The sequence below is a fragment of the Colobus angolensis genome, unplaced genomic scaffold, assembly GCF_000951035.1.
Source record: "Colobus angolensis palliatus isolate OR3802 unplaced genomic scaffold, Cang.pa_1.0 Scaffold89, whole genome shotgun sequence".
NCBI lineage: Eukaryota > Metazoa > Chordata > Mammalia > Primates > Cercopithecidae > Colobus > Colobus angolensis.
Genome location: NW_012122820.1, coordinates 4502700 through 4527367, shown reverse-complemented (window position 1 = coordinate 4527367; position 24668 = coordinate 4502700). Strand labels below are relative to the sequence as shown.

General features: G+C 48.5%; 1 protein-coding gene across 2 annotated transcripts in view; it reads right to left on the bottom strand.

The window, feature by feature from the left end:
- The window catches only part of PRMT8 (protein arginine methyltransferase 8), a 203501-nt gene that overhangs the window by 33988 nt on the left and 144845 nt on the right, over positions 1 to 24668 (bottom strand). For both annotated transcript variants that reach the window (XM_011931063.1, XM_011931062.1), the window contains exons 2-4: positions 19843 to 20028; positions 10572 to 10727; positions 6950 to 7013 (exon numbers count right to left, since the gene is read on the bottom strand). In XM_011931063.1, coding sequence (XP_011786453.1) covers positions 6950 to 7013; positions 10572 to 10727; positions 19843 to 20028 — 406 coding nt within the window. The remainder of the gene's footprint in view (positions 1 to 6949; positions 7014 to 10571; positions 10728 to 19842; positions 20029 to 24668) is intronic.

Sequence of the window (24668 nt, the reverse complement as noted above, 5' to 3'; positions counted from 1 at the left end):
GAGCCGTACGGAGGTGGAGAGGGAGAGAGGCTGATTGCTTCTGGGAAGCAGGTATTCTATGCCCCGTGTTGTTATTTATGTCTCTACACCTACGCTCCTGAGACCCACATGGCTGGCTGTTGCAGCATTTCAAAAGCATTTCCATGGAAGCGTCCGTGCAGCCAAGCTGTCCTCCTCTGAGTACACACCCGCTGCTGCGAGCGGGTGCAACAGCCGGGGCTCTGGGTGGCCTCGCTGGCTCCACCCACCTGTTGCAAACCCTGGGAGGAAGAAGTAAAGACCACTTTGCTCTATGGAGGCCCCTGGACCTGGAGTTCCCTCCTCCCCGGAACAGGTGTGTTAAGGGAGGAATGGGCACGAGGGCAGCTATTCCCTTGGGCACAATGGTTTGCCCTCTTCAAGCCTTTGCCTCGGTAGCATAGAATCAAGTCTGAGCCATCAAAACCCAGAGGACGAACGATTCCATGCTAAAGCCATGAGGTGGGGCTGAGCAAACCCAGGAAAAGGTGGGGGTGTGGATGCCACAACGGGTCAGCATGGACCATGGCAGTCCGGCTCCCCAAACAGAGGAGGGTGCCCATGTGGGACGCTGCCCAGCAAGGGTGTCAGATTCCAGCACGGGGTGACAGACATCTGCCTGGGGCAGAAGGTGGTGACAATGGGAGGTTGGTTACATTCAGGGGTATGTAAACATATTGTAAATGAGTAGTAAGCCAACGTATTACCAATAATGAGAGTCTGGTTTTTCTGCTAGAGAAAGGGGGTAGAAATGTGGAAAGGGAGGAAATGAGAGGAAACTCCATGGTACTGGTTAACACTGGAGTGAGTTAATCATGTGAGTTCCTACTTGATTGACAATACGTATAAATAGATACAGTAATCGAGAACATCCTGGCTAACACGGTGAAACCCCATCTCCACTAAAAATACAGAAAATTAGCCGGGCATGGTGGCAGGGGCCTGTAGTCCCAGCTACTCGGGAGGCTGAGGCAGGAGAATGGCATAAGCCCAGGAGGCGGAGCTTGCAGTGAGCCGAGATCGTGCCACTGCACTCCAGGCTGGGTGACAGAGCAAGACTCCGTCTCTAAAAAAAAAGGAAAAAAAATAGATACAGTAATAAAGATTGTGTAAATGTGTCCACTCACACAGAGACACACACTCCCCAGCTTTCCCCGGTGAAACAGCCTGGGAACATCAACATTCTAAAATCAATGAGCGTCTAGCCCCTACCTTAGTTTCTAAATGCTGTGGTCCACTAATTGGAATCAGGCAGAAATGACTGATTCTAGAACAGAGGCGTGAAGGCACAAGACAAGCCTGGCGTGTCTTGTGCTGGAAAGTAAGGAGCCTTGGGAAAAGGGAAAGAGGCATTTCAAAGGGACACAGAAGCCAGCTGGAAGGGCATCAGTGACCAAATCAGGGATAATTTGAGTGTTGAAGCCAGTAGTGATAACAGCTGTAACCTATTAAATAAAATAGGACTCTATAGTGAAATGAATGGACAGATCGGTAGGTGGATGAACGCTAGCTGGCTGGTTGGATGGATGGATGGATGGACAGAAAGATAGCTAGATTAAATAGATCAGATAGACAGGATAGATAGATAGATAGATTAGACAGACAAGATAGAGAGAGAGAGATGGATTAGTTAGGTAGGTAAGTAGGTAGGTAGATAGATAGATAGACAGATAGATAGATAGATAGATAGATAAGGTAGGTAGGCAGGCAGACAGACCAACAGACAGATAGATGGACTGACGGACAGATGGACGGATAGATAGATAGATAGATAGATAGATAGATAGATAGATAGATAGATAGATAGATAGATAGATGTTAGTTTGATGAGGAATGAAATATTTACATGGTGTCAAAGTACCTCCCCCAGAAAAATCTTACTAATTACAAAGGGAAAAGAGCAGCTTTCCCACGCTGCCGCTGGCAGCAGACACTGCCTTCCCCAAGTGGTCTAAGTGATGCTATCTGTAACGAGACAGGCCGAAATTGCATGCAGTGAGAACACAGCATCCTGTCTGTGATATTTCTACCCAAGATGCAGAACCTGAATTCAATCATGAGGAAGCATCGCACAATCCCAAACTGGGGGACATCCTAAAAACACTGGCCTATAGATCTTCCAGTGTGTCAAAACCATGAAAGTCAAGGAAAGTCTGAGTCGGCCAGCTTGAAGGGAACCAGTCACGACAACTAAATGCAACGTGTCATTCTGAACGAAATCCTTGTGCTACAAATGATGTTACTGAGACAATTGACAAAACATGAAAAGGATCTGGGCATTAGGTAACGATGACGTGTTAATTTCCTGACGTTGATGGTTGCATGTGGCTGGTAGAAAATGTCCTCGATGGTTTGAAATGCACATTAATGTATTCAGGGATGACGGAGCATCGCATGAACCACTTACTCTCAAACGATTCCGTAAAAAACCCAGCTGTATATGCGCTTTTTCTGTACATTGAGTATTTCAAAGGTTAAAATGAAGAAGGGAAAAGGGAGGAGAAGGGAAGGAGAAGGAAGAGGAGGAAAGGGAGAGCCCTATGGTGTGAGGCAGAGCAGGATGATGAGGGGGCTGTGTGGTTCCTTTCCCGGCAAGCAGGTCGGAGATGCCTCAGTTGGAGTTAGCCACCTCCCCTGCCGGTCCGCCCCACACTCTGCTATGAATGGCTGCAGGGTAGTAGCCCCTGCAAGCCTGGGGAGGAGGGAGACCAGGGAGGCTGTGTTTCCAGAGCCCCAGACACTTACTGGGGGGTGGGCTGGCACTGAGAGGGAGATGAAGAGTCAGAGGCTGGGTCAGAGGTCAGGAATTATGGCGCAGATGAAACCTGTGCAGAGGGAGGGGAATTGTCGAGGTGTTGTTTGGGAGCCCTTCAGAGTTCAGGGATGAGACTCAGGACCACTGAGAGGACATCTGATCCTGCTGTGCCCGCACACAGCCTCCCCTCCCAACAGACTTTCAGGTTCAGCAGCACTCCTGGTACTTCTGCATCCACACAAACACACCTTAGCAAAGGGCACCAGAACAAAGCCCAGGCTCAGTCAGCCACCTCTCCTAGACTCAGTTTTCACACCTGTTAATGGAGAAAACCATTTGCCCTATTTCACAGGCTGGGGAGAAGGATGCCAGGCTGTGTCACCCTCACAGAGAAAGAATTGACCGGTTTTCTTCATCCATCTTTAGTAAGCAGATAGGGAGCCCGGGTCAAGCATTTCTCTGAGGAGGTCGCAGAAGAGACCCAGCTCTGCTTGGTGAGCCAAGAGAGGCTGGACACCAAGCCAGAAGTCAAGGGGTCTGAGCAGCATTCCCCTACTTGGGCCTCAGGATCGCAGCTCCACTTCTGGCCACTACAGATGTTGTCCGCCCATTGCCCCAGCCTTTGTCACAACCACTACTGCCCTTCCCCGCTTCCTTCCTGGCCCAGCTTAGATCCCATGGTCCACCACTGTTGTCAACTTCTGGCTCCCCCGCCCTCCGCTGCATGCTCCCAGCAAAGCCCTGATCCAGGCAACCTTCCATTCCAACCGCACCCAAGCTCCTGAGAGTGGTAAGAGAAAGATCACACAATAGTGAGGATGGGGCACACTGCGCCTCTATGGTCATGTATCTCTACAGGCATCAGATGGCGTCGCAGCAGTCCTCACTCCCCCAGCCTGTCTGCTGCCCTCCTTCCTTCCCTCCCATTCCAGGACTCACTTCCCTTCCCCTTCTGTCTTTTTGATATGCAACTGCCTCATTCTTCACTGAGCAAATGAAAGCAGAAAAACTGAGGCTTCCCACCACTGGCACCTCCATCTGGACCCACACTCCCCACTTTCCCCCACTTCTACGGCTAAACTGTCCCTACCCCAAGGCAAAGGCCGCCACTCCACCTCTGCAAGGCAAAGAACGCCCCACCACCTGTGCAAGGCAAAGGCCACCCCTCCCCCTGTGCCAGCAAAGACCCCCCATCCACCCAGGCAGGGCAAAGGCCACCCCTCCACCTGTGCTCTGGAGCCCACCCCCGACACACATACCTTTGCTGCTGAATTTACTTTTTCCTGCATCTGCAATTTTTCTCTGTCCCTCTACTACACCAGTGAATCACATACACATTTTCATATCTCCTATTCTTAAAAAAAAAAAAATTCTTCCCTTGATGCTACCTTCCTTTATGGCTACTGTTCCATTTTTCTATTCCCATCATTTCTGGTCCTTGCCTCACAGTCCCTCCTGAACCTAATCTAAATAGATTTCTCTCCCAGCCCCACACTGAGCCTGTGCTTGTTAAGAACACTGGTAACCTCCATGTGGCCAGAGTCAATGGTGGTCACTTCTCTGTTCTTACCAGAGCTGATCCCTCCACATTCCCTACAGCTGAGCTTGCCCCTTCCCTGGGCTTCATGGTCCTCCTCTCTCCTGAATGCCCTTCAACCTCACCAACTACATCTTCTCTGCCTCTTTGCTGCCCTTCTCCCCTGCTTGACCTCTGAATGTTGCATTGTAGTGCCCTAGAGCCCCATCTTTGGCCCATTTCTTTCTTCTAGCTACACACCATCCCTAAGTGACTGCATCCTGTGGCTTCAAATACTACCTATAGGTTGATGACGCCCAAGTGGAGGTCTCCTGGCCTGGCTCTTCCTGAAATTCTAGACTCACATATCCAAGTCTGACTCAACGCATCTACCTGGATGTCCGACGGGCATCTCAAACCTAACGCATGCAAAAAGGAGCTCTTGATTTCCTTCTCACTCCTGCCACCCCTATGAGTCCTTTGCCTCCATCCACCCACCATCCACCCAGTTGCCCAAGTCAAAAACAATCCTTGCTTCTCTCTTTTTTCTCATCCCCACACTCAATCCATCTTCAGGTCCTGTGCCTCCATCTCCAAGCATATCCCACAGGGGTCACTTCTCTTTATCTCCACTGCCGCCCCAGTCCCTGCTGCAGCCCCTCTCACTGGAGCACTGCAATAGCTTCTTCCCGTGTGTCTGCTCACACTCTTCCTGCTTGCAACGTATTCCAATCTATCCTCCGTAGAGAAGCCGCCTCCCTTGCTTGAAATCCTCCAACAGACTGCAGCACCTGGAGCATCAAATCTAACCTTGTTTTCCTGGTTACAAATCCTGTGTGATCTGGTCCCCTCCTCCCTCTCTGATCCCTGTGTTTCCATGCTTTGGCCACATGGCATGATCTTCTTTGTGTTTCTGGGGCATGCCAAGCTCAGTCCATCCCAGAGGCCTTTGTACTGGCTGTAACTTCTGTCGGAGATTCTCCTCCCCTCACCTTTGTCAGCCTGGCTCCTGCCTGTCATTCAGATCTGAGCTTCACTGTGACCTGCTCAGAGAGCAGCTAACCTAACGCAGCCATGGGGTCTCTCTCCATCCTGTCAGCTGACTTTGTGATCTGCAAAGCACTTATCACCACCTGATATTTTTCTTTGAGTGTCTGCTTCTTTATTTATTATCTGTAACCCCTGCCCCTAAATGGAATGTGGATTCCATGAGGTCAGGGACTTTACCTGTCTGGTTCCCTGCTCTGTCCCCACAACCTGATTCATGGTGGTTTGCAGAGAAGTTTATTGAGTCCGTAAGGCTCCTGCCTTTGCAAAGAGTCTGCAGCAAGTGGGTCAAGCACCAGACAGGACAGGTGGCAGGGCTGAAGCCACAGGGACACAGGTTTGTAGTAGTGTGTGCAAGCAGGTACCACCTGGGCCTGGGGACTCAGGTCAGACCCAGAGGGGTGACAGGGCAGCAGGCACCCTCTAGGAGGGCAGAGGAATTCTGGCAGATCAGCAGGGAGCATGGCAAGGGCTGCATCCAAAGAGCAGAGGGTCGCACAGCACAGACAGGGGAGGCTGAGCTGACTCCTCAGTGCCTCGGACTTGACAAAGCCCACCTGCCAGACCTCCCTACCCAGGCTCCCTCAGGAGGGACACTGAAATCAGATTCCTTCTCAACCTGACCTCTTTTTCCCCTGCCCCAGACCCCTCAAGGGAACGTCCTTCCCTCCCAGCTCCAGCCTTCCCACCTTTCGGAACTCTGCAGTGAGCTCTGTCTTTTGGAGCTGATCCTTTGCAGCCCTCTGCTGCAGGCGGCCTCTGTCCCACTGCTCCTGCCAGCCCTGTCTGGCTCCAGCTGTCTCTCTGTATTGCAACTTTCTGTCTACCAGTTCCTCTCCCGGCCTCACTGCAGCCCCAGCGCAGTAGGACAGGATGCCCACACAGAGCTGGTACCCTGTCTGCCTTTCTGATGTTCTCCCCAGCACTGAGTACAGGGCCGAGGATGGCTTCTAATCCTGCTGTCAGATGCAAGCTCCAAGGACGTCTCCTGATCAGGGACCCTCGCGGGTCTGTTTCCAAGATGGGCTCCAGAGAGGAGGGGCTGGGAAATGTCTCAGTCCACGGGAAAGGTGGGAGGGGAGGAAGGGAAGCGACACCCCTCTGCATAATCAGACTCCAGCTGAAGAAGGGTCCACTCCCAAGAGCAGCCTCATTCCCAAAAAAAGCCCGGCAGTAACAGGGCTTGTGGGCAGTGGAGGGCTACATCCTGGGGTCTGCCAGGATGCCCCCGGGCAGATGGCAGGGAAAGACTGGGCTGGGGCTCATGGAGAGGGAAGAGGAGGAAGAGGAGGTGGAGGAGGAATGTGGCCATTTTGTAGAACGCAATAGGTTGCCCACAGCTGGGGACCAGCAAAGAGTATGGCAACTCAGGATTTAGCCACAAGCAGGACTTGCCAAAAACTGAGAGTAGACGGCTGCGATCTTTAGCTTCCCTGGTGGGGGTGGGAACATCAGCACCCATGGCCGCAATCCTGCTGGCAGGGGCCTCAGCTGGGTGCACCACCTCCCCAAGTCCAAGCACTCTGCGCGCCTCCCGCTGTGCCATCCCAACAAGCAAGTGTGAGCTTCCCATCCCCTCCACCCAGGAGGAAATACTCAGAGGTAGGTCTTACTGTTGTCCAGGTGGTTGGCCTTAATGATCTTCTCTGAGTAGTCAGAAATACTGGAGCATTCGATCTGGAAAGGGCAACAGGACAAAGGAGCGAGGCGTCAAAAAAATTCACGGCAACACCGATGCAATGGATAGAGACACTGAGGCCCCAACAGGGGTGGTGACTTGCCCATGGCTGCATCACCACTTTGTGGCAGATTGAAAACCCCGAAACCCAGCCCTCCCACCTCAAGGCCAGCGGCTTTCCATGAAATTGGGCTGCCTTTGCGAAAAGACTGAGATCCAGCCGCCACCTGTGATGGAGTCTCCAGTCTCTGTGCTGGAGACTCAAAAGGGGCTGGCAGACCTCATGCTCCTGGCCAGCAGAGAATGGCAGGAAGCAGCAGGTCCTCCCTCTATGGGGGCCCTAGGTAGGCAGATCCAAGCCAGAGTGTCGACCCTCCCTCGACATGATCCTCCCCACCGCAGCCCAGCCCTTCCAGGGTAAACGAGCTGCGTGCCAGGACGGGACCATCTGGAAAAAGCCAGGTCAGGACCTCAGGGCTGGTTTAAGATCTTTCTCTTCCCCTCCCACCCCCCGCATTAGCTCTCGTCGCTTCATCTTTGAAAGAAATCATTCCTTTTAATCCAGACGTCTTTCCAGACTCTCCAGACCTCCTAAGCAAAGGGCCAAGGTACTTGAGAGATGAGTGGACCTTCCCTGAGAACAGTCCCTCGTGGGAATGGTTGGAAGCCAAGCTCCAGCCCAGGGTTAGCATCTCAGGCACACTGCCAGGGGTTCTGGACACAGAGGGGCAGCTGCCGAGAGCCATCCTCACCTCCGGGGCTGGCCCTCTTACAGAGGCTGGCCTGTGCTAAGATCCTGGGCTCTACTCACCTCCACACCTGGGGGCCCCTCAGACTACCCCCGGGCCTCGGGCAGGGACCATTCCCTTGAGAAGTACTCGCAAAGGGGCACTGAGGGAGTTTCTGACGCCTCTGGCCACGCCTTGAGGAAGGGTGAGGGCACCTACGGGGTCAGAAGGGGTCACTTGGTTAGAGCTGCATCCAAGGTGGCCGACTCCGGCCAGGCTGCAGGACCCAGGGGAACCAGCCCTTTCCTGGGCTGCCAGGTCCCTGGCCTTCAGGCCGCACTGTCTGTAGGGGTGTGATTCCCTCCTCTTCTTCTCCCCCTCTGGCCATGTCATCATCTGATTTGCAAGAGGTGACCGCGTTGAGTGTTGAGGAGCATGAGACCTGGAGCTGGCAGCCCGGATGTACGCCTGGCCTCTGCCCTTCCTAACTGCGCCTCAGCGTCCTCCCGAGAGAAGCCGAAGCCCCCCGATGCACGCGAGTGTGTGAGGGTGAACTCAGCCAAAGCTTGCTCAACACTCAGAGTGCGGGGCGGAGTCCTTCCCGCCTTGTTTTCCTTTCTTCTGTCTTCTCCTCTTCCATTTCTTCCCTCTTCTGTCTTTACCACCTCTCTTCACTCTCCTGATTCTTTTTTTTTGAGGCAAAGTCTCGCTTTGCTGCCCAGACTGGAGTGCAATGGTGCGATCTGGACTCACTGCAACCTCCGCCTCCTGGGTTCAAGCGATTCTCCAGCCTCAGTCTCCCAAGTAGCTGGAATTACAGGCGCCCACCACTATGCCTGGCTAATTTTTGTATTTTTAGTAGAGACGGGGTTTCGCCATGTTGGCCAGGCTGGTCTTGAACTCCTGACCTCAGGTGATCCGCCCGCCTCTGCGGATTCTTTTCTTTTGTGCTTTCTACTTTGTCTTCTTTCTGCTTTTCCAGGCCCCTCTCCCGTTTCTCTAGCTTTTCTCTGCACCTTTCTCTCTCTCGCTCTCCTCTCCATTGCCCTTGTCACATCTGTCTGTTTCTGTGTGCCCGTCTCCACTCTGGGACCATGGTCTTCCTCCCTCCCTCTCTCTCTGTCTCTCTCTCCCGCCATCTCATCTCCCCACTGGAGGACAGCAGTGGGTGGAAGGGGGTCTGGAACAGGAGAAACTGTGAAATGAGCCATCCGGAAAGGAGCGCAGCTAAATGTGGTGGAGCCATTTATAAAAGAGCTGTTAGAGAAAAGGGCGGGAGGCAGACAGATCGCGCCAAGTCACCGCAGCTGGAAGGCGCCAAGTGGGAGCCTCCTTCTGACAGCTCCTTGGCTGGAGCCCCCGGAATGACTCAGGCGCCAGGGACACCATGCTCAGCCCTGTCCCCCACCAAGGCCGGCGCTGAGACGGGGCCTCCCTGCTGGGAAAGAAAGCATGTGGGGGTCACCAGAGGCCTCAAGTCCAGCTCTGATGCCCTGTGACCTCACTAAGACCCTTGCCCGAGGTCTCCATCCTGGAGAACCAGCAGTTCTACCAGTGTTGATGACATGACCTGCCCGGCATCCAGGTGGGCCCCTGCCCTCAGCAAGTGCCTCGGCTGAGAACCTCACAGCTTTTCCTGGTCAAAGTTGCACCGGAGGCAGCTTGAGGGCAGCCCAAGCTTCCAGAAGACCCTCGGCAGTCGTGGCTCAAGGGTTTTCCAAGTCAGGCTTGTAGGAGGAATGCTGCCTTGCTGGGCGACTTAGGAGCAGGCTCCTGGAGGCAGCAGGTGGCCAGGGGGGATCTAGGGGGATCTAGTCAACCTGGGAGTCAGTGGGTGGGGGAGTCCCCAGGGCTGGCTATGGGATGGCTCAACCAAATGCATGGGAGCAAAGACCCACTGAATGCTGCTCAGGTCGCTGCGGCCTCTGCAAATGGGCCAGCTCACATGCAGGCTGGGAATCTCCTTGTGGTTTGCCTTTCATTTTGACCAAGATGAATGCTTGTGCTCCAGCCCTGGGCCCACTGCATTTTTCAAATGTCAGCCAGCATCTTGCAGCTCTTCTTTTTTAGTTTCTTTCCAGCTCTGGACCCTCCCAGGCCCTCTGTCATCAGGCTGTGCAAAGCTGCCTTGGGAGAGCCTGGGGATAGGTAGGAGGTTTCCCAGAGGGTCAGCTTCCACATCTAGCCTGGAAATGCTGCCACAGCCAAAGCAACAGAATTTAAGTTGACTGACCGATTTGCCTTTTAAAGAAAACAAGGAGATTTTCCCATTATCTCTAGGGCCCCATCCCAACTACAATAATAAACGCCGAGCATTTGCCATATGCTGGGCACTGTTTTAAGCAGTTCACATGGGTATTAAACTCGTTTAATCCTCACAAGCACCCTATGGGCAAGGGACTGTATTATGCTCATTTTATAGATGGAGAAAAAGTGAGGTACAGGGAAGTGAATAGTCCAAGGTCACACGCCTAGTGAATGGAAATGCAGAGATTCAAACCAGAGCTCCCCCGCATAACCACCTGCACTGCCTCTGAAGCTGACCTTGGGGGTAAGCACTGAAAGGTCATGATGACATTGGAATGGCCTCAGGAAAGCCACAATTCCTCCGCAAATGTTAGTGGTCACAAGGATCCAGGAGCCATGTGCAGGGGACAGGCAGCCTGCCCTCCTTCCTGAGAGTCACACCTGATTTCTTCTACTCCTCGAAGGTGTGACCCCACCAAAAGAGATGGACCAAATTTTGTACTTCTAGGAGGGCAGGTGGAGGCAGAGGGCGAGGGGCTGGCTCTGTGGAAGCCAGTGTGTGGGAGGAAGTGGTGTGCTCACCCCAAACACCTTCTTGGCCCCTGCCTTGGCAGCGAACATGGAAAGGATCCCAGTACCACTCCCCACGTCCAGTACCACTTTGTCCTTGAACACGTGCTTGTTGTGGTACATGGAGTTCCGGTAAGTGAGCGTCCGCACCTCATCCTTCAGCATTTCCTGTGGTGGAGGGAAAAGAAACATCAGTGAATTCAAGACACCTGGGAGTACACCATGGCTATGGGCCCCTGGACCACCCCTGGTGACCCTTCAGGAGACCCAATAATATCATCAGGCAGAGCCACAGAGGACAGCAGTGGGGCAGCTGGGCCAGGTGCTACCAGCATCATTCCAAACTTCCCCTGCCTTAAAACTCTACTCAGAAAGATAGCTATGCACCATTAGAAGAGAAACTCAGGTCCAGACCCGGAAAAGCTCCAATTTACTAAAGGACCAAAGGAAAGATCAGTACAACACAGCATAAGAGATTTAAGTTAAACCCGAAGCAGAACTTTCTGTCATGGTGAGAGAATTGTCATTGAACAAGTCATTCAAAGAGGTTTTTGTGAGTGTATATTTTGTTTTGTTTGCTTTTTTTTTTAAGACTAGAAAAAGTGTTTCTCTGTCCAGCATAAGGGATTTTTAGTGAGAGAGAAACAAGGTTACTTGTTACAATGGACTCTGACCCGAGGAGAAGATGCTAATTCTGTGTATGGTAGTGAGGCAGGGATCTTTGGCCATTCAGCATATCAGCAAACACTTTTAACTAATTCATCATGGAAAGTATTGGGGTGATTTTTTTTTTAGAAATCAACACTACTAAAGTATAATTTGCACACAACAAAAAGCCCAGGTTTTAAGCTTCTGGATCAGTAAAAGGGCTTTGACAAATGTACACCTGTGTAAGCACCACCGTAACCAAAGTCTAGAACATTTCTATAACCCCAGAAAGTCCTTAGTGCCCTTTTGTAGTCAATCTTCAGCTTCTCCCAAGATGACAAATGATCTGATTTCTATCACCAAAGCTTCCTTCTGCCTATTTTAGAACTTTATATAAATTGTGCAACAAAAAGTTTTTGAGATTCATGTATGCTATTACACAGATCCGAGGTTTGTTCTTTTGTTATTGTTGTTGTATGGTATTCCATTGTATGACCATACCACAATGTATTTTTCCATTCACTTGTTTGTGGGATATCAGGATTGCTTCCAGTTTTTTGCTATTTATTCATAATAGCAAAGGATATGTTTTCATTTCCCTTGAGTAGACACCTAGAAGTAAGTTTGCTGGGTCTTAGGGTAGGTACACATTTAACTTCGTAAGAAATTGCCAAAGAGTTTTCCAAACTAGTTGTACCATTTTACACTCCAACCAACAATGTGAGAGAGTTCAAGGTGCTTCACAGCCAGCCAACTTAGCGTTATCCATCTTTTAATTTAGCCATTCCAGTGGATGCAAACTGATGTCTCATTGCAGTTTTAATTGCATTTCCCTGATGATTATTGAAGTAGATAATTTTTTTCATGTGCTTATTGGCTATTCATATATATCATCTTTTGTGAAGTGCCTATTCAAGTCCTCTGTTCATTTTTGTCTTGAGCTGTTTGTCTTGTTCTTACTGAATTGGAGGAGTTTATACATTCTGGAAGCCAGTCCTTCATCAGACATACTGCATATATATTGTGAATGTCTTCTCCCAATCTGAGATTTGCCTTTTCATTTTCTTTTTTTTCTTTTTTTTAAAGGGTTTTTAATTTTGATAAAGACCAGTTTTTCCATTTTTTCATTTATGATTGGTGCTTTCTGTGCCCTATCTGATCTTTGTCTACCCAAGTCACAAAGACACTCTCCTTTGTTTCTTACCAGAGGCTTTATGGCTGTGGCTTTTACACGTCTAATTAATTTTTGTGTATACTGTAAGTTAGGGGTGTGAGCTCATTTTTTCTTGCAAATAAATGGTCCAAGCACCAGTTCCTCCATTGATTACCTTGTCACCTTTACTAAAAATCAATTGACTCCACATGTGTGGTCTCTCTGATCTATTCCGTTGATATACAAAGTCAACACTGACTTGACTACTGCACCTTTTTATTAACTTTGAAATAAAATAGCGAGAGTCTGCCAATGTAGTTCTTTAACAAGATGATTTTTTGTTTTTGTAGGCACTTAGCATTTCCGTATAAATTTTAGAATCAACTTATTAATTCATACAGAATAGCCTCCTGGCATCTATCAGAATTGCATTAAATCTATAGATCAATTTGGGGAGAACTGACATCTTAGCAATTTTGAGTTTTATAATCCAAGAACACTTTGCAGCTCTCCATTTATGTAGATCTTTCATTTATCTCTGGAATGTTGTATAGATTTCGGTATAAAGGTCTTACATTTCCATTCAACTGTTTTATTTAGTTTTTCGAAAAATTTTATCTTTTTATTTATTTTGAGACCGGGTTATGAGACTGACTAAATTTTGTATTTTGGGGGTAGAGATGGTGTTTTACCATGTTGCTCAGGCCGGTCTTGAACTCCTGGGCTCAAGCAATCTGCCCACCTTGGCCTCCCAAAATGCTGGAATTACAGGTGTGAGCCACCATGCCTGGCCCCATTCAACTACTTTATTTTGTGATACTGTATATAGTGTTGAAAAATTTTTGTTTTGCAATGGGTTGGTGTATACATGACCTTGTATTTTGCAGCCTTGCTCCCTTCACATATTAATTCCAGTAGGGTTTTTTTTGAGATTTCTTTATTTTTCTATGTAAAAATCTTGTCACTTGTGAATAAAGACACTTCTTTTTTCCTATCTGTATGCCTTTTATTTTTTGGTTCTTTCCTCTTGCTTTATTGCCCTGGCAAAGACTGCCAGTAAAATGTTGAATAGGATTACAGAGGACAGACATCCTTCCTTTGTTCCAATAATATATCCATTAAGTATAATTTAGACTTTCTATAAATGTCTTTTATCAGACTGAAGAAGTTCCCTTCTATTTTTAACTTGGTGAGAGATTTTGTCATGAATTGGTATTTAATTTTGTCACATGCTTTTTCATTTATTTAGATGGTATATGACTTTTCTCCTTTACTTTGTTAATGGGGTGAACTTCACAGATCGGTTTTTAATGTCAAAAGAACAGTTTGTCATGATGTATTACCCTTTTAAAATATTGCTGGGTTATTTTTTGCTAATATTTTGTTGCATATTCATAATTATGGGAAACATTAATCTGTAACTTTGTCTTACCTTTTCTTTCATAATCAAAGTTATACTGGGCTCATCACATAAGTTACGAAGTGTTCTCTGCTCATATATTTTCTGCAAAAGTTTGTGTTAAGTATATTTCTTCTTTAAATGTTTACTATAATTCACCAGTAAAACCATATATGCCTGGAGTTCTCCTATAGGAAGTTTTATATGAATTCAATTTCCCTAATTAGTAAAGGGCTATTTTAGTTTTCAATGCATTTTATGTCGGTTTTGACAAGGTATTTTTTCAAGGCATGTATCCATTTTATGTAAAATGTCAAATTTATCAGCATGACATTGTCATAATATTCTCTCATTGCCTGTTGAGTATCTGCATGATCGTCATGAGGTCCTTGCTTCTATTTATGATATTATAATTTGTGTTTTCTCTTTTTTCTTGATTAGTCTAGCTAGATATTATCAATTTAATTAGCCTTTTCAAAAGGCAACTTTTGGCTTTGTTGGTTTTCTCCACTGTTTGGTTTCTATTTCATTGACTTCTGCTTTCATCTTAATTATTTCCTTTCTTCAACTTACTTGAGTTTGATTTGTTCTTTCTCTAGCTTCATAAGGTAGAAGCTTTGATCATTGATTTTATGCCTTTTTTCCCATAAGCATTTGAAGCTATAATTTTCCCTCTAAATATTGCTTGACTTTCTGCCCCCAAATTTTAATATGTTGTATTTTCACTATCATTTCGTTTGGGATGGTTTCTCTTTCCTTCTGTGACCTCTTCTCTGACCCATGGGCTATTTAGCAGAGTGCTGCCTACTTTCCAGTTATTTGGAGATTTTCTGGATAGTTGATTGTTTTCAGTTTCTAATTCAAATCATTGTGATCAAAAAACATACTCTGCATGATTTAATCTTTGTTTTGTGACCCAGCAGAGGATCTATCTAGTGAATGTTCCCACGTGCACTTGAAAAGAACATGTCTTCTGTAGTTTGGGGATGAAATGTTCTATAAATGTCAATTAGCTCATGTTGTTTGATTGCATTATTCAAATTTTCTACATTCTTACTGGTTTTGTGTGTGTGTGTGTGTGTGTGCATTTGTGTGATCACTTACCAAGAGAGAAGTGTTAAAAATATTTAACTATGACTGGGGATTTGCCTTTTTCTTCCTTTAGTTCTGTAGGTTTGGCTTCATGTTTTCTGGCGTTTCTGTGTACCACGTTGGGAGGGTTTGTAACGTGTCACCTTAGCCAGGTGTTGCCACATTTCCCAAATTCGCTTTCTCTTATGTTTCCAGTTAGGGCATCACAGAGGAGATTTAGGTGAGGTACGGAAGGTGAAAAGGAGGCAAGAACCATTCTGAAGCCCAGCCATCACTTCCTGTGCTGCCCTGGGGCTGATATCTTTGATCTTATTAGAAGTTGAGTAAGGTGAGGGTTTGGCTGGATTGAGTTCAATTCTGGCTTTAAATACTTTGAAGGTGAGCTGAAGCCTTTCCCTTTAGGAGATCTCAGACCAAAGACAACAAGACAGATGGTATATCCAGAACCAGGCATGGGGCATGGCACATAACAGGTGCTCAGTAAGCCAGAAAACCATGCAGCACAGTGGTTAAACACACAGACTCTAGAGCATTCAAGTCCCAGATTCCTGCATTCAGATCACACCTCCACTGTTTGTGAGCTCTCTGACCCAGACCGGCTTTCAGCTGTCTGTGCCTCAGTTCCCTCATCTGGAAACTGGTAATAACGTCACCTGCTTCCTAGGGTTTGTTATGATGATTACACAAATGTAGTAAGTTTCACAAAAATGCTAGTTCTGGCTCTTTGTGATAACTACAACCCTTTTCTTCATCCATGCAAGGAAATAGCTGAAGTGAGCAGGGAATGGAGGCAAAATAACGACAAAGGCTGCAGAGATGTTTCAATCACAACCACAATTAAAAGTCTGAACTGCCTTTAGTGGATGGAAGTGGATTGGCTGAGTACCTGTTCGTCCAAACTGCACCATTTTGTAAGCTCCCAGCTATTTTGCAGACCTTGGTCAAAGTGAAACATTTCATGGGGTTTCGGGCCATGAGAGACATCCTGCCTAACCACTTGACTGCAAAGCAGACAAAGGCCCAACTAGAGAAATATCCCTATCGTATCTTGCTGGACAAAGGTCCAAGGAACACTATGACGACATTTTGCCGGAACAAGGGCCCGGACCACCTCATCACGGAAACACTTTAATATCCTGCCGGGCAGAGAGCTATACTGCCCAGACCCCTCCCACCCATACCTGTAAGTACCCCCAGCCTGTAAGTAGCAGGGAGCTCTGACATTAGGCCGGTTCCTCACTTCTGTAGATTTTAGGCTGTACATAAAGCCTGTATTTGCTGTCGAACTGCATGCTTTCTGTGGGTGTGCTTTTCTTTAACCCTTGCCTTCCCTTCAAAACCTAACAGAGCCTATGTCTGCTAATGGGAAGGCTCCCCCAGCGGCCACCCTTTAGTTCATCGCCTTTGTCGCTTTTTTGGCCAGTTCTCCTTTCCTGAAGGTCCCAGACCCCAGGAGTTAGGTTAGAAGGTACAAGTTCTGGGAGAACAGAAGTTGTGACTTAGCAAGGCTTCCCCTACCTGACTTGCCAAAAGAAGAGGTCCTCTCTCCCCTTCCTGGGAGAATAACCCAAAGAACTCCCAAGACACTTCAGACAGGAACATGCCACCCTGTTGCAGACAGCTCCCAGCCTCTAGCTGTGGATTCATTTGTGTCCCAGCTTTCCTGCCTATTGAATACACGATGGCCCCTTGACGAATTGTTGGGAAATGAGGCCCAGAAGAGTCTGTTTCAACAGAACTTGCAGCAAGAGCATCAAAGGAAGGGAGCTGGCAGGGAGTGGGACTGGCACCCAGAGCTCAGGGTGCTGCAGGGACAGCCGCATTGGCAAGTTCTTCCCGTGGCTGAGGCACCAAGCCCAGAGCCGACTGTTAGAGAGGCTGAGATTTCAGAACTGGGATCTGGGGGGTCATGGAGTCTACCACCTCCTCTCTAGGTGGTGGCCTCAGGAAGCAAACATCTTCCACTTCACCTCCTGTTCAAGATTCCATTCTTCTCAGAGAGGCCTAAATTGGAAGGCCAGGGTCTTCCTCTCGCTGGCCCCTGCCCTCTGGAGGCTGGGAACATGTTGGAGCCATGAATGGAGCCATGGGATGAGAACAGAAATGTCCAGAGTCACCCCCTGCTGCCTCTCCAGCCCCAACAGTCCCCTGTACTCAGCACTTCTTGTTTGTATTTACAGACTAATCAAACCCAATCCATCCGCACCGTGTTTCCTCAACACTCACTGATGGCTACTAATCAGCAGGCCAGTGGTGCTGCTCCCCACTGTGTGAGCATCTTGTTAATGATGGGGAGAAGACTGCCAAATGACCAGCGTGGCTCCAGATGGACGGAGAAATATGGGTCTTGCCCAGACCAAGGAGGCAAGGGCATCACCACCATCCGTCTGGCATGGAACAGAGATCTCTGGTGCTTATGACAAGAACTGGGCAGGCCTTCTCTCTGCAAAGAACAGTGTTAAAAGTTCTTCCACGTGCCCCCCACCTCCCTTCATGCAGATGATCTGGGAAACTGAAAACAGGGTAAAAGGAGACCTTGGCAGGGAAGGAAGGTTACCTAGCTGTTCCTGCATTAAAAGACCTATGAGATGGTCTATAGCAGCGGCAGGAGGGATTTAAGCTATATGTCCAGAATTTCCGGAAGAGAAGGCTGCTAAGCACTCTCCCAGGACAGGAATGTGATCTATGACTCACAGATCTTTTACTCTAAGTCCCCTGCTCAACTTGCTCTATGTTTATATACATGTATGCACAAGCTTGACTTTTCCATCAGTACACACCATTGAGGGAACCTGGCCTAGTATTTATTTGGTGAAACTTGGTGTCCTCTCCCCTGGGTGCTGGGTCATAGTGCTGACCGGGCATCGCCTGAACTAGCTGGATTAGCACACGTGTCAACAAGCCTTTGCTATCCAGACAATGTGCCAAGCTGTAGGTAACAGGCTGGGGACGCCAAGTCCCAAAGGAATTATCAAGATCAGTAATAGCCTAGTGGAGCACACTCTAAATGCCAAAGGTGTGGCTCAGCAGGAACCTAGCAACTCAGAGGGAGGTGTCCAAGAAGCCGATCGTGGAGGCTCCGAGTGGGGAGAGGAGCTCCGAGTGGGGAGAGGAGCCTGGCTTGAGGTGCACCTCATGGTTGTCTGGTTTCTAGTGGGGGAGTTTTGGGCAGGCCCAAGAGGAGGCATTTTAGGGTCCCTGGAACTGCTCTCTTGTCCCCAGAATCTGTCCTGAAATGGGTACCCAGAGCCACAGGTTTGTTAGAACTTGTCACATGGAGAACAGGTAGGGACAACGTCTTGAGGAAGGGGCGTTCGCAGAGTCTCTTTTGCCCCTCAGAGCCTCTCACAGGCCAAGGACAGGGCTCCGGGAATCCCTACCCCAGTGGAAAGCAGGGTCAAGGAAGGTATAAGAGTTCACCCACCGGCCCTGAGATGGCATTTTATCTCCCAAGAGCTGCAGGCTCAGCTGCCCAGGCCCTCCTAGGCCAGGACCTTCTGGACTGAACACAGGCCCCAGTCCTCCTCCCCCGCAGGCCCAGGCTTAAGGGTTTTACATAGTGAGCAGTTCTCAGGGACCCAAACCTTGAGCCTCCCTGGATTAAATGAGGCTGAGCCCCTGAGTCTAGAAGTAGCTGAGGGGCCTCCTTCCACCCTCTACCTCCATGTGGGGCTGCAGAAAAACCAGCAGGAACAAATACGGCAATTTAAATTTTACGGTTTCCAGATGGAAAGAAAGGAAATTTGTTTTAAGGGCTGTGTGGCATGATGGTTAGGAACAATAGGTGAAGGTTTGATTGCTAGCTCAACCATCTACTAGCCTGTGGCCTTTCAGAAAAAAAAAAAAAAAAGAAAAGAAAAAAAAGCAACAACAGGGATGAATGAGGGTTGATTTGATTCTTAAGGGCCTAAATTATCTGGAGAATGGGGACAAGCAATAACACCAACCTCACAGGGTTGACCTGAAGAATAAACAAACCAATAATATAAAATGCTTGGAATAACACCAGCGTGTAGTAAGCGCTGAAACGAAACAAACAAACAAAAGAGCTGGCTATTATTACTAAACACCCTTCCGGCAATGGCAGGGTCATCATTTCCACATAGGAAGAGATTACAGCAGTGCGTAGATGGAAGGAAGATCTTTAAGACTTGTTTTGAAAACAGATTTGCATGGCAGGCAAACTTCTGTTCCTTTTTCAATGTTTTTCTTACACTGTAAGAGGATCAGGGACATATTTTCTTCATGGAGTTTACATGAAATGATATGTATAATGTGCTTAGAACTGTGCCTGGCACTTAGCAAGCACTCAGTAAATGCTATTTATTTATTTAGGGTGGCTGGAGAGAGTGCTGGGGATTATAATGAAAGATATACAGTAGGGGCACCATTAGACTCCCACTATAGACAGGATGCCTCTTCTTAGGAGGCTCTGTTCTGTTCCATAGGCAACATTAGTCTTCCCTGCTATGGTATAAGACAGGCATTTAGACATAAGAATTTCCAGACAATCAATCAGGGTGTCAGACCTGGGCCAAGATCCCAAGAAAGATTCTTGCAGCTCTTCCTCCGGAGGTGCTCATTGGTCTAAAGAATGCACATCATGACCTCTGAAAGGTCCTTGCTGCCTCAGGACTCTGACTGCAAGCATTTGAGCTCCTGGTCCAAAGACCAGCGCTATCCAGCCCACACTGGATGAGCTGGGTTTATGGCTGGGGAGAGACACGGGAGCTGGAATGTAAAACAAACGGACCGTAAGCACCTCATGTGCTGTCTCTGGCTGTGGAGCATACAGACACACACTTTCGCTGCTCCCCTGCTCCAGGCCTGGCCCGGCCTCCCCCAGATTGGAGAAAGGGTCAGAGGACTCAGGGACACTGGGAGCACTCACTTTACCGTGGTAAGGAGTTGAACGCACTATGCTGCCTCTGAAAACAACGTAACAGCGGAGTCAAACTTGCCCCATTAGCCACCCACTCGGGACACTTTACCTCGTGGATCCCAAAGTGGGCGTAGGAGTCGAAGTAATAATCTCTCGAGGTCATCTCCTCCGGGTTCAGCAGCTTGGACATCTTGCCCCGTCCTGGGCAACTGGGTTGAGTGGACACATGATGGACGCATTGCACTGGCTTAGCAGGGACGACGGGCTGAGGGGGCTGGGAGGGGGGGCTGTTCACCTGAGGGGAAGAGAAGGGGGTCTGGTGTTAGGAGAGACAATGAGGTCCTGCCCTTGGGGCTTGTGGTCCTCTTTCCTTCCCCCTCCCTGAGCCCGGCCTCAAGCAGCCACAGCCACCCTTCCTGAAAGACAGGCAGGTGAGCCCTTCCAGCTCCCGGCTGCTGGGCTCACGGCTATGATCTGCCCAGAGCTGGCAGACCGCTGAGGAGCCACGCAGATCCAGATTTCACCCACTTTCAGCTCTTATGAGCTACTTGACCTGAGCAAACGCAGGCCTCAGTTTCTGTATCTGTGAAATGGGGAAAATAGTACTTTCTTTTGGAGGCAAATAGGAAACATTCAATAAAGGGAAATGCGTAGCACAGCGTGGTGCCTGAGAGTGTAGATCCCGGAGCTGAATCCCAGCTCTGCCATTTCCTAGCTATACAACTTTGGGCAAACTTATGCACTGCTCAGTGCCTCAGTTTTCTTGTCTCTAAAATGGGAATAAAATAGTCCCTGCCTCCTAGAGTTGTTCTGAGGATTAGACAAGTTTGTACTTCAAAGTACTTAGAAAAGAGCCAGTCATACAGTAAGAGTTTGTTAGAGGAAACGAAGTCCCACCTGCATCCTCAGGAATGTGAACCCATGGGCTTCTCCTCACTCAGCAGGCAGCATCAAGCTACAGGAGGAGATGGCTCCCAAAATGCAGATGTCTTAGGTTCTGGTGTCTCCTACCTGTTGTCTTGCCCCCTAGTTTCTGATTCACAGTTCTACCCTGAATTCAGCACTGTGGATACCCACACGGATGGCCTCCACATGACCAATTATTGCTATTTCTGGGTGCCCCAATCCTGAGGCCCAGCCCAGCTCTACACCCACTGCTGCTGCCCATCACTGTCAGCTCCCTGGTCCTCCACAGGCTAGGAGGAGCAGGGAGAAGGAGATGGGGGTCCACAGAGCTTCTGGAGCCCAGAGACAGCAACTGGAGCCCAGAAGCTCAAACGCTGCAACAGAAGCAGTCATGCCAGGAGACCTCTTCTGCCTGGAGTGCAAAAGACCCAGATGTGCAAGGCACAGTGAAGGCCTCAAAGCTGCGCCAAATTAGAAAGATCAAAAAAGGAGTATTATCTAGTAGTCAGTCCTCTAGGACTGGGCATCTGGGCTCCTGGGTCCTATCCTGGCTCTAGTGACATTGAAAATAGGTATAGGAGGCAGATAGCAAAGTGGCTGAAAGTACAAACCCTGGAGCCACTGCCTGACTCTGAAACCCAGCACTTGTTGGCTGTGTGGCCTTGGGCAACCATTTGTCATCACCGTGCCTCAGCTTTTCCTCCTCTAGAGAAGGCAAATCATAATAAAACCTACCTGGAAAATGTGTCCACAAGTTTGGAGGAGTTAATATATGGAAAGAGTTTAGAACGGGCTGGAACGTAGTAACTGCTTATTATTATTACATAAATCATGTCCTTATTCTATGTCTCGATTTTCTTGTCTGTGAGCTGGGCCAGCTCAGACTTACTGTCTCCTTTCTAGCAAGGGAAACAGGGGGATCCTAGGACACAGCAAGATCAAGAAAGTGAAGTGATTTCATCCCCTCCGTGGAATCATTCAGCACAGCCCCCAGACTGTCCTGTGTCCAGGGCTGCAGGGGGGTGAGCTGGGGGGAGTGGCATGGTCCCATTTTCCCAGTGTATCTAGGCTACCGCCCTTGGGAAAGAAACACACTTCCCGGTTTAGCAACATCAGATTTCAGGTCGGTGAGATCCCGGGCAGGCTGGCAGAGGCGAGTGGGGCTGCCTCATTAGAATGCAGCAGGTGTGCCCACCCTCAGCTTGGGATGTTGGTCACGGTCTCTGAGAGGCTAAAAATAGACTGTGTCAATTGCACACTCCTGAGCAGGCTGCAGAATCACCTCTAAAGCTGACGAAGGCTCTGTGCGTGAAGCTGACCCCAATATTGACTCCATTTAAATATGTTAAGGAGAGGAAAAAGTCCTAGCTGGTCTGGGCATTGTGCACGTCAAGGTCACAGGGGCCTCCCACACCCCCTAGCTGTCACTCCACTCTGGTTCCAAGGCTCCCTTTTCCATGTGCTTCCTGAGACTCCACAGGCTAAGACTCCCAGGAGGCTGGGAGTGGGTAGGAAGCAGCCGTGACCTGTGATCCCTGAACATTCAGCTACATGGGGTGATGCTTTTAATTCCACAAGTGCCTACTGAGAGTCTGTAACAGCAGCGCACCGTGCAGGTCCCGTGAAGAAACAGACGTGTGGGAACTGCCCTCCCAGGACCCTGTTTTCTAGATTCTAAGACCCTTATTGTCTCTGATAGATGCTGGAATAAGGTTTGTTCTACCAGAGAAGTTCAAGCAAATTGTTCTGGAGGTTCACAGGAAAGAGAATTCACTTTAATGCAGAGTCAGGAAGCCCTCGGATGGCAGGAGGTAGGGTGAGGTGGGAGCTTTTTGAACAGCTTTTGGCAGGTGTAGGAAGGGATGGCTTCAGCAACAGAGACGGGAGAGCAGTGAGTTTGTTTGGGAGCAGCTTGGCTGAGATAGTGAGAGATTCAGTTGAAAGGAAATTATGGCCGGGCTAAGAGGTTGTCATTAAATACAAAAGACAACGGGGGGCTATTGCCAGTTTGTAACCAGGGAACCAGTGACTTCTGTGTTTGGGCTCTTCTTTAGGAAGATAAATGTGGTAGCAGCACACAGGACGGGCCAAGAAAAATAAGGGAACGGAGGAGAAACAAGGTATGAACTTTGGAGGCTATTTTCAAAGTCCAGTCAAGAAATAACGAGAGCCTGAACTGTTGGGGTGTCCGAGGGGCTGCCTGACAGAGAAAGTGCAGAAATAGACTTTACAGGCTTTGGCAACTGACAAAATGTAGGGGAAGAGAGAGGAGCTGGAATCAAAGATGACTTCAACATTTCAAGCCTGGGTGACTAGGGAAATGGTGGTGACATTAACAAAAATAAGCCAGTCAGCAGGCAGAGCAGGTTGGGGTGGGGGGAAATAATGAATTTCAATTTGGATATGCAGAGTTTGAAATGTCATTGAGTCATATAAGAAAAGATGTCTAGCAAGAAGACATTAATGCAGTTCCAGACAATAAATATCATAAACAAAATTAAAAGGCAAATGATAAACCGAGAAGTACATTTTAACATATATGGTAGACAAAGGTTAATGCCCTTCATACGTAGAGAGCTCTTACAAGCCAATACAAAAATAGATGAACACCCACAATGCAATATTGGGGAAAGGATCTGAGAGTCTGTTCACATGAGGCAAGTACATGTGAAATACAAATGGCAAGTTCATGTGCAGGAACAATGTTTCACCTCACTCGAAATCAGGTAAATACAAATTAAAATTAAAAACTTACAGCTCTTAAATACCAGATAAGCTCTTCTCCCACCAGAACTACCAAAGCTCTGCGTATGTAAGAGTTGCAGAGAAACTGGTTCTTTCACACGTTTCTAGCAGGAATGAAAATAGGTCAAGACTTTTAGAAAGGCACTGTGGTAAAATGTACTTAAAGTGTTAAAGAGCACAAACCTATTCACCCAGCAATTCAAGGAGACAATCATGGATAATCATAATGATGTACCTGTTAAGAAGTTCATGACAGTGCTGTCCTCAGTGACAAAAGGTAGGAGTCAACTGAAATGTTCCACAAAGTGAAACACTAAACTGTGGTGTAGCCACCCGACGGAATACTATGCAGCCATTAAAGGTATTAGGGGAAGAGTGTTTGATAACACAAAAATATGATCGTGACAAATTGTTCCGCCACTTCCAGGCTGCCCTTCCTCCCTCCGAGGATGTGTGGCCCGAGCATTGCACTCCAGTGTCCAAGCAAGGGCTCTGGAACAAAGTCAGCCTCCATCCAGCCTGGCTGGGGCCCTCCGAACTTCAGTCACCGGGGAGGACACTGCTCAAGAAGCTGTGCAGATCACCTCACCACTAGGGCTGAAGAAGGCTCTGTGCATGAAGCTGACCCCAGTATTGACTCCATTTAAATATATTAAGGAGACCAAAAAGTCCTAGCTGGCTTGGGCATTGTGCACAGTCAAGGTCACAGGGGTCTCCAGTACCCATAAGCTGTCATTCAACTCTGATTCCAAGGTTCCCTTTTCCATGGGGCACCCTGAGACTTTCCCCAACAGCCAACTTATGAAGTGTCTGCCATGTGCCACGCAGGAGGCAAAAGGATGCACGGATTTGGGGGCATTCATTTCAATAGCCACAGGTCATGGGGACAAATGAATGACTGGCCCAGACCCTGGTCCACAGCCTGGCACTCTGCCTATTGACTGACAGGCGTGCCATCTCCCTGAAGGCTGGGAGTGGGTGGGAAGCAGCCGTGGCCTGTGATCCCTGAACATTCAGCTACATGGGGTGATGCTTTTAAATTCTACAACTACCTACTGACTTCTACAACAGCGAGGCACTGTGCCAGCCCTGTGAAAGAAACAAGAGACATATGAGCATTCTATGGATCTCATGCAGGCAAACTGGAGCCCTTATAGGAATCCGGATGCATCTCCGAAAGATACAGATGATTGTTCAGCTGCAACTGCAGGCTCTTGAGACTTGAGGAGCACAGGGGATGAGTCTTGGGAGATGACAGTGGTCTCTTCCGTAAAGTCAGAAGGC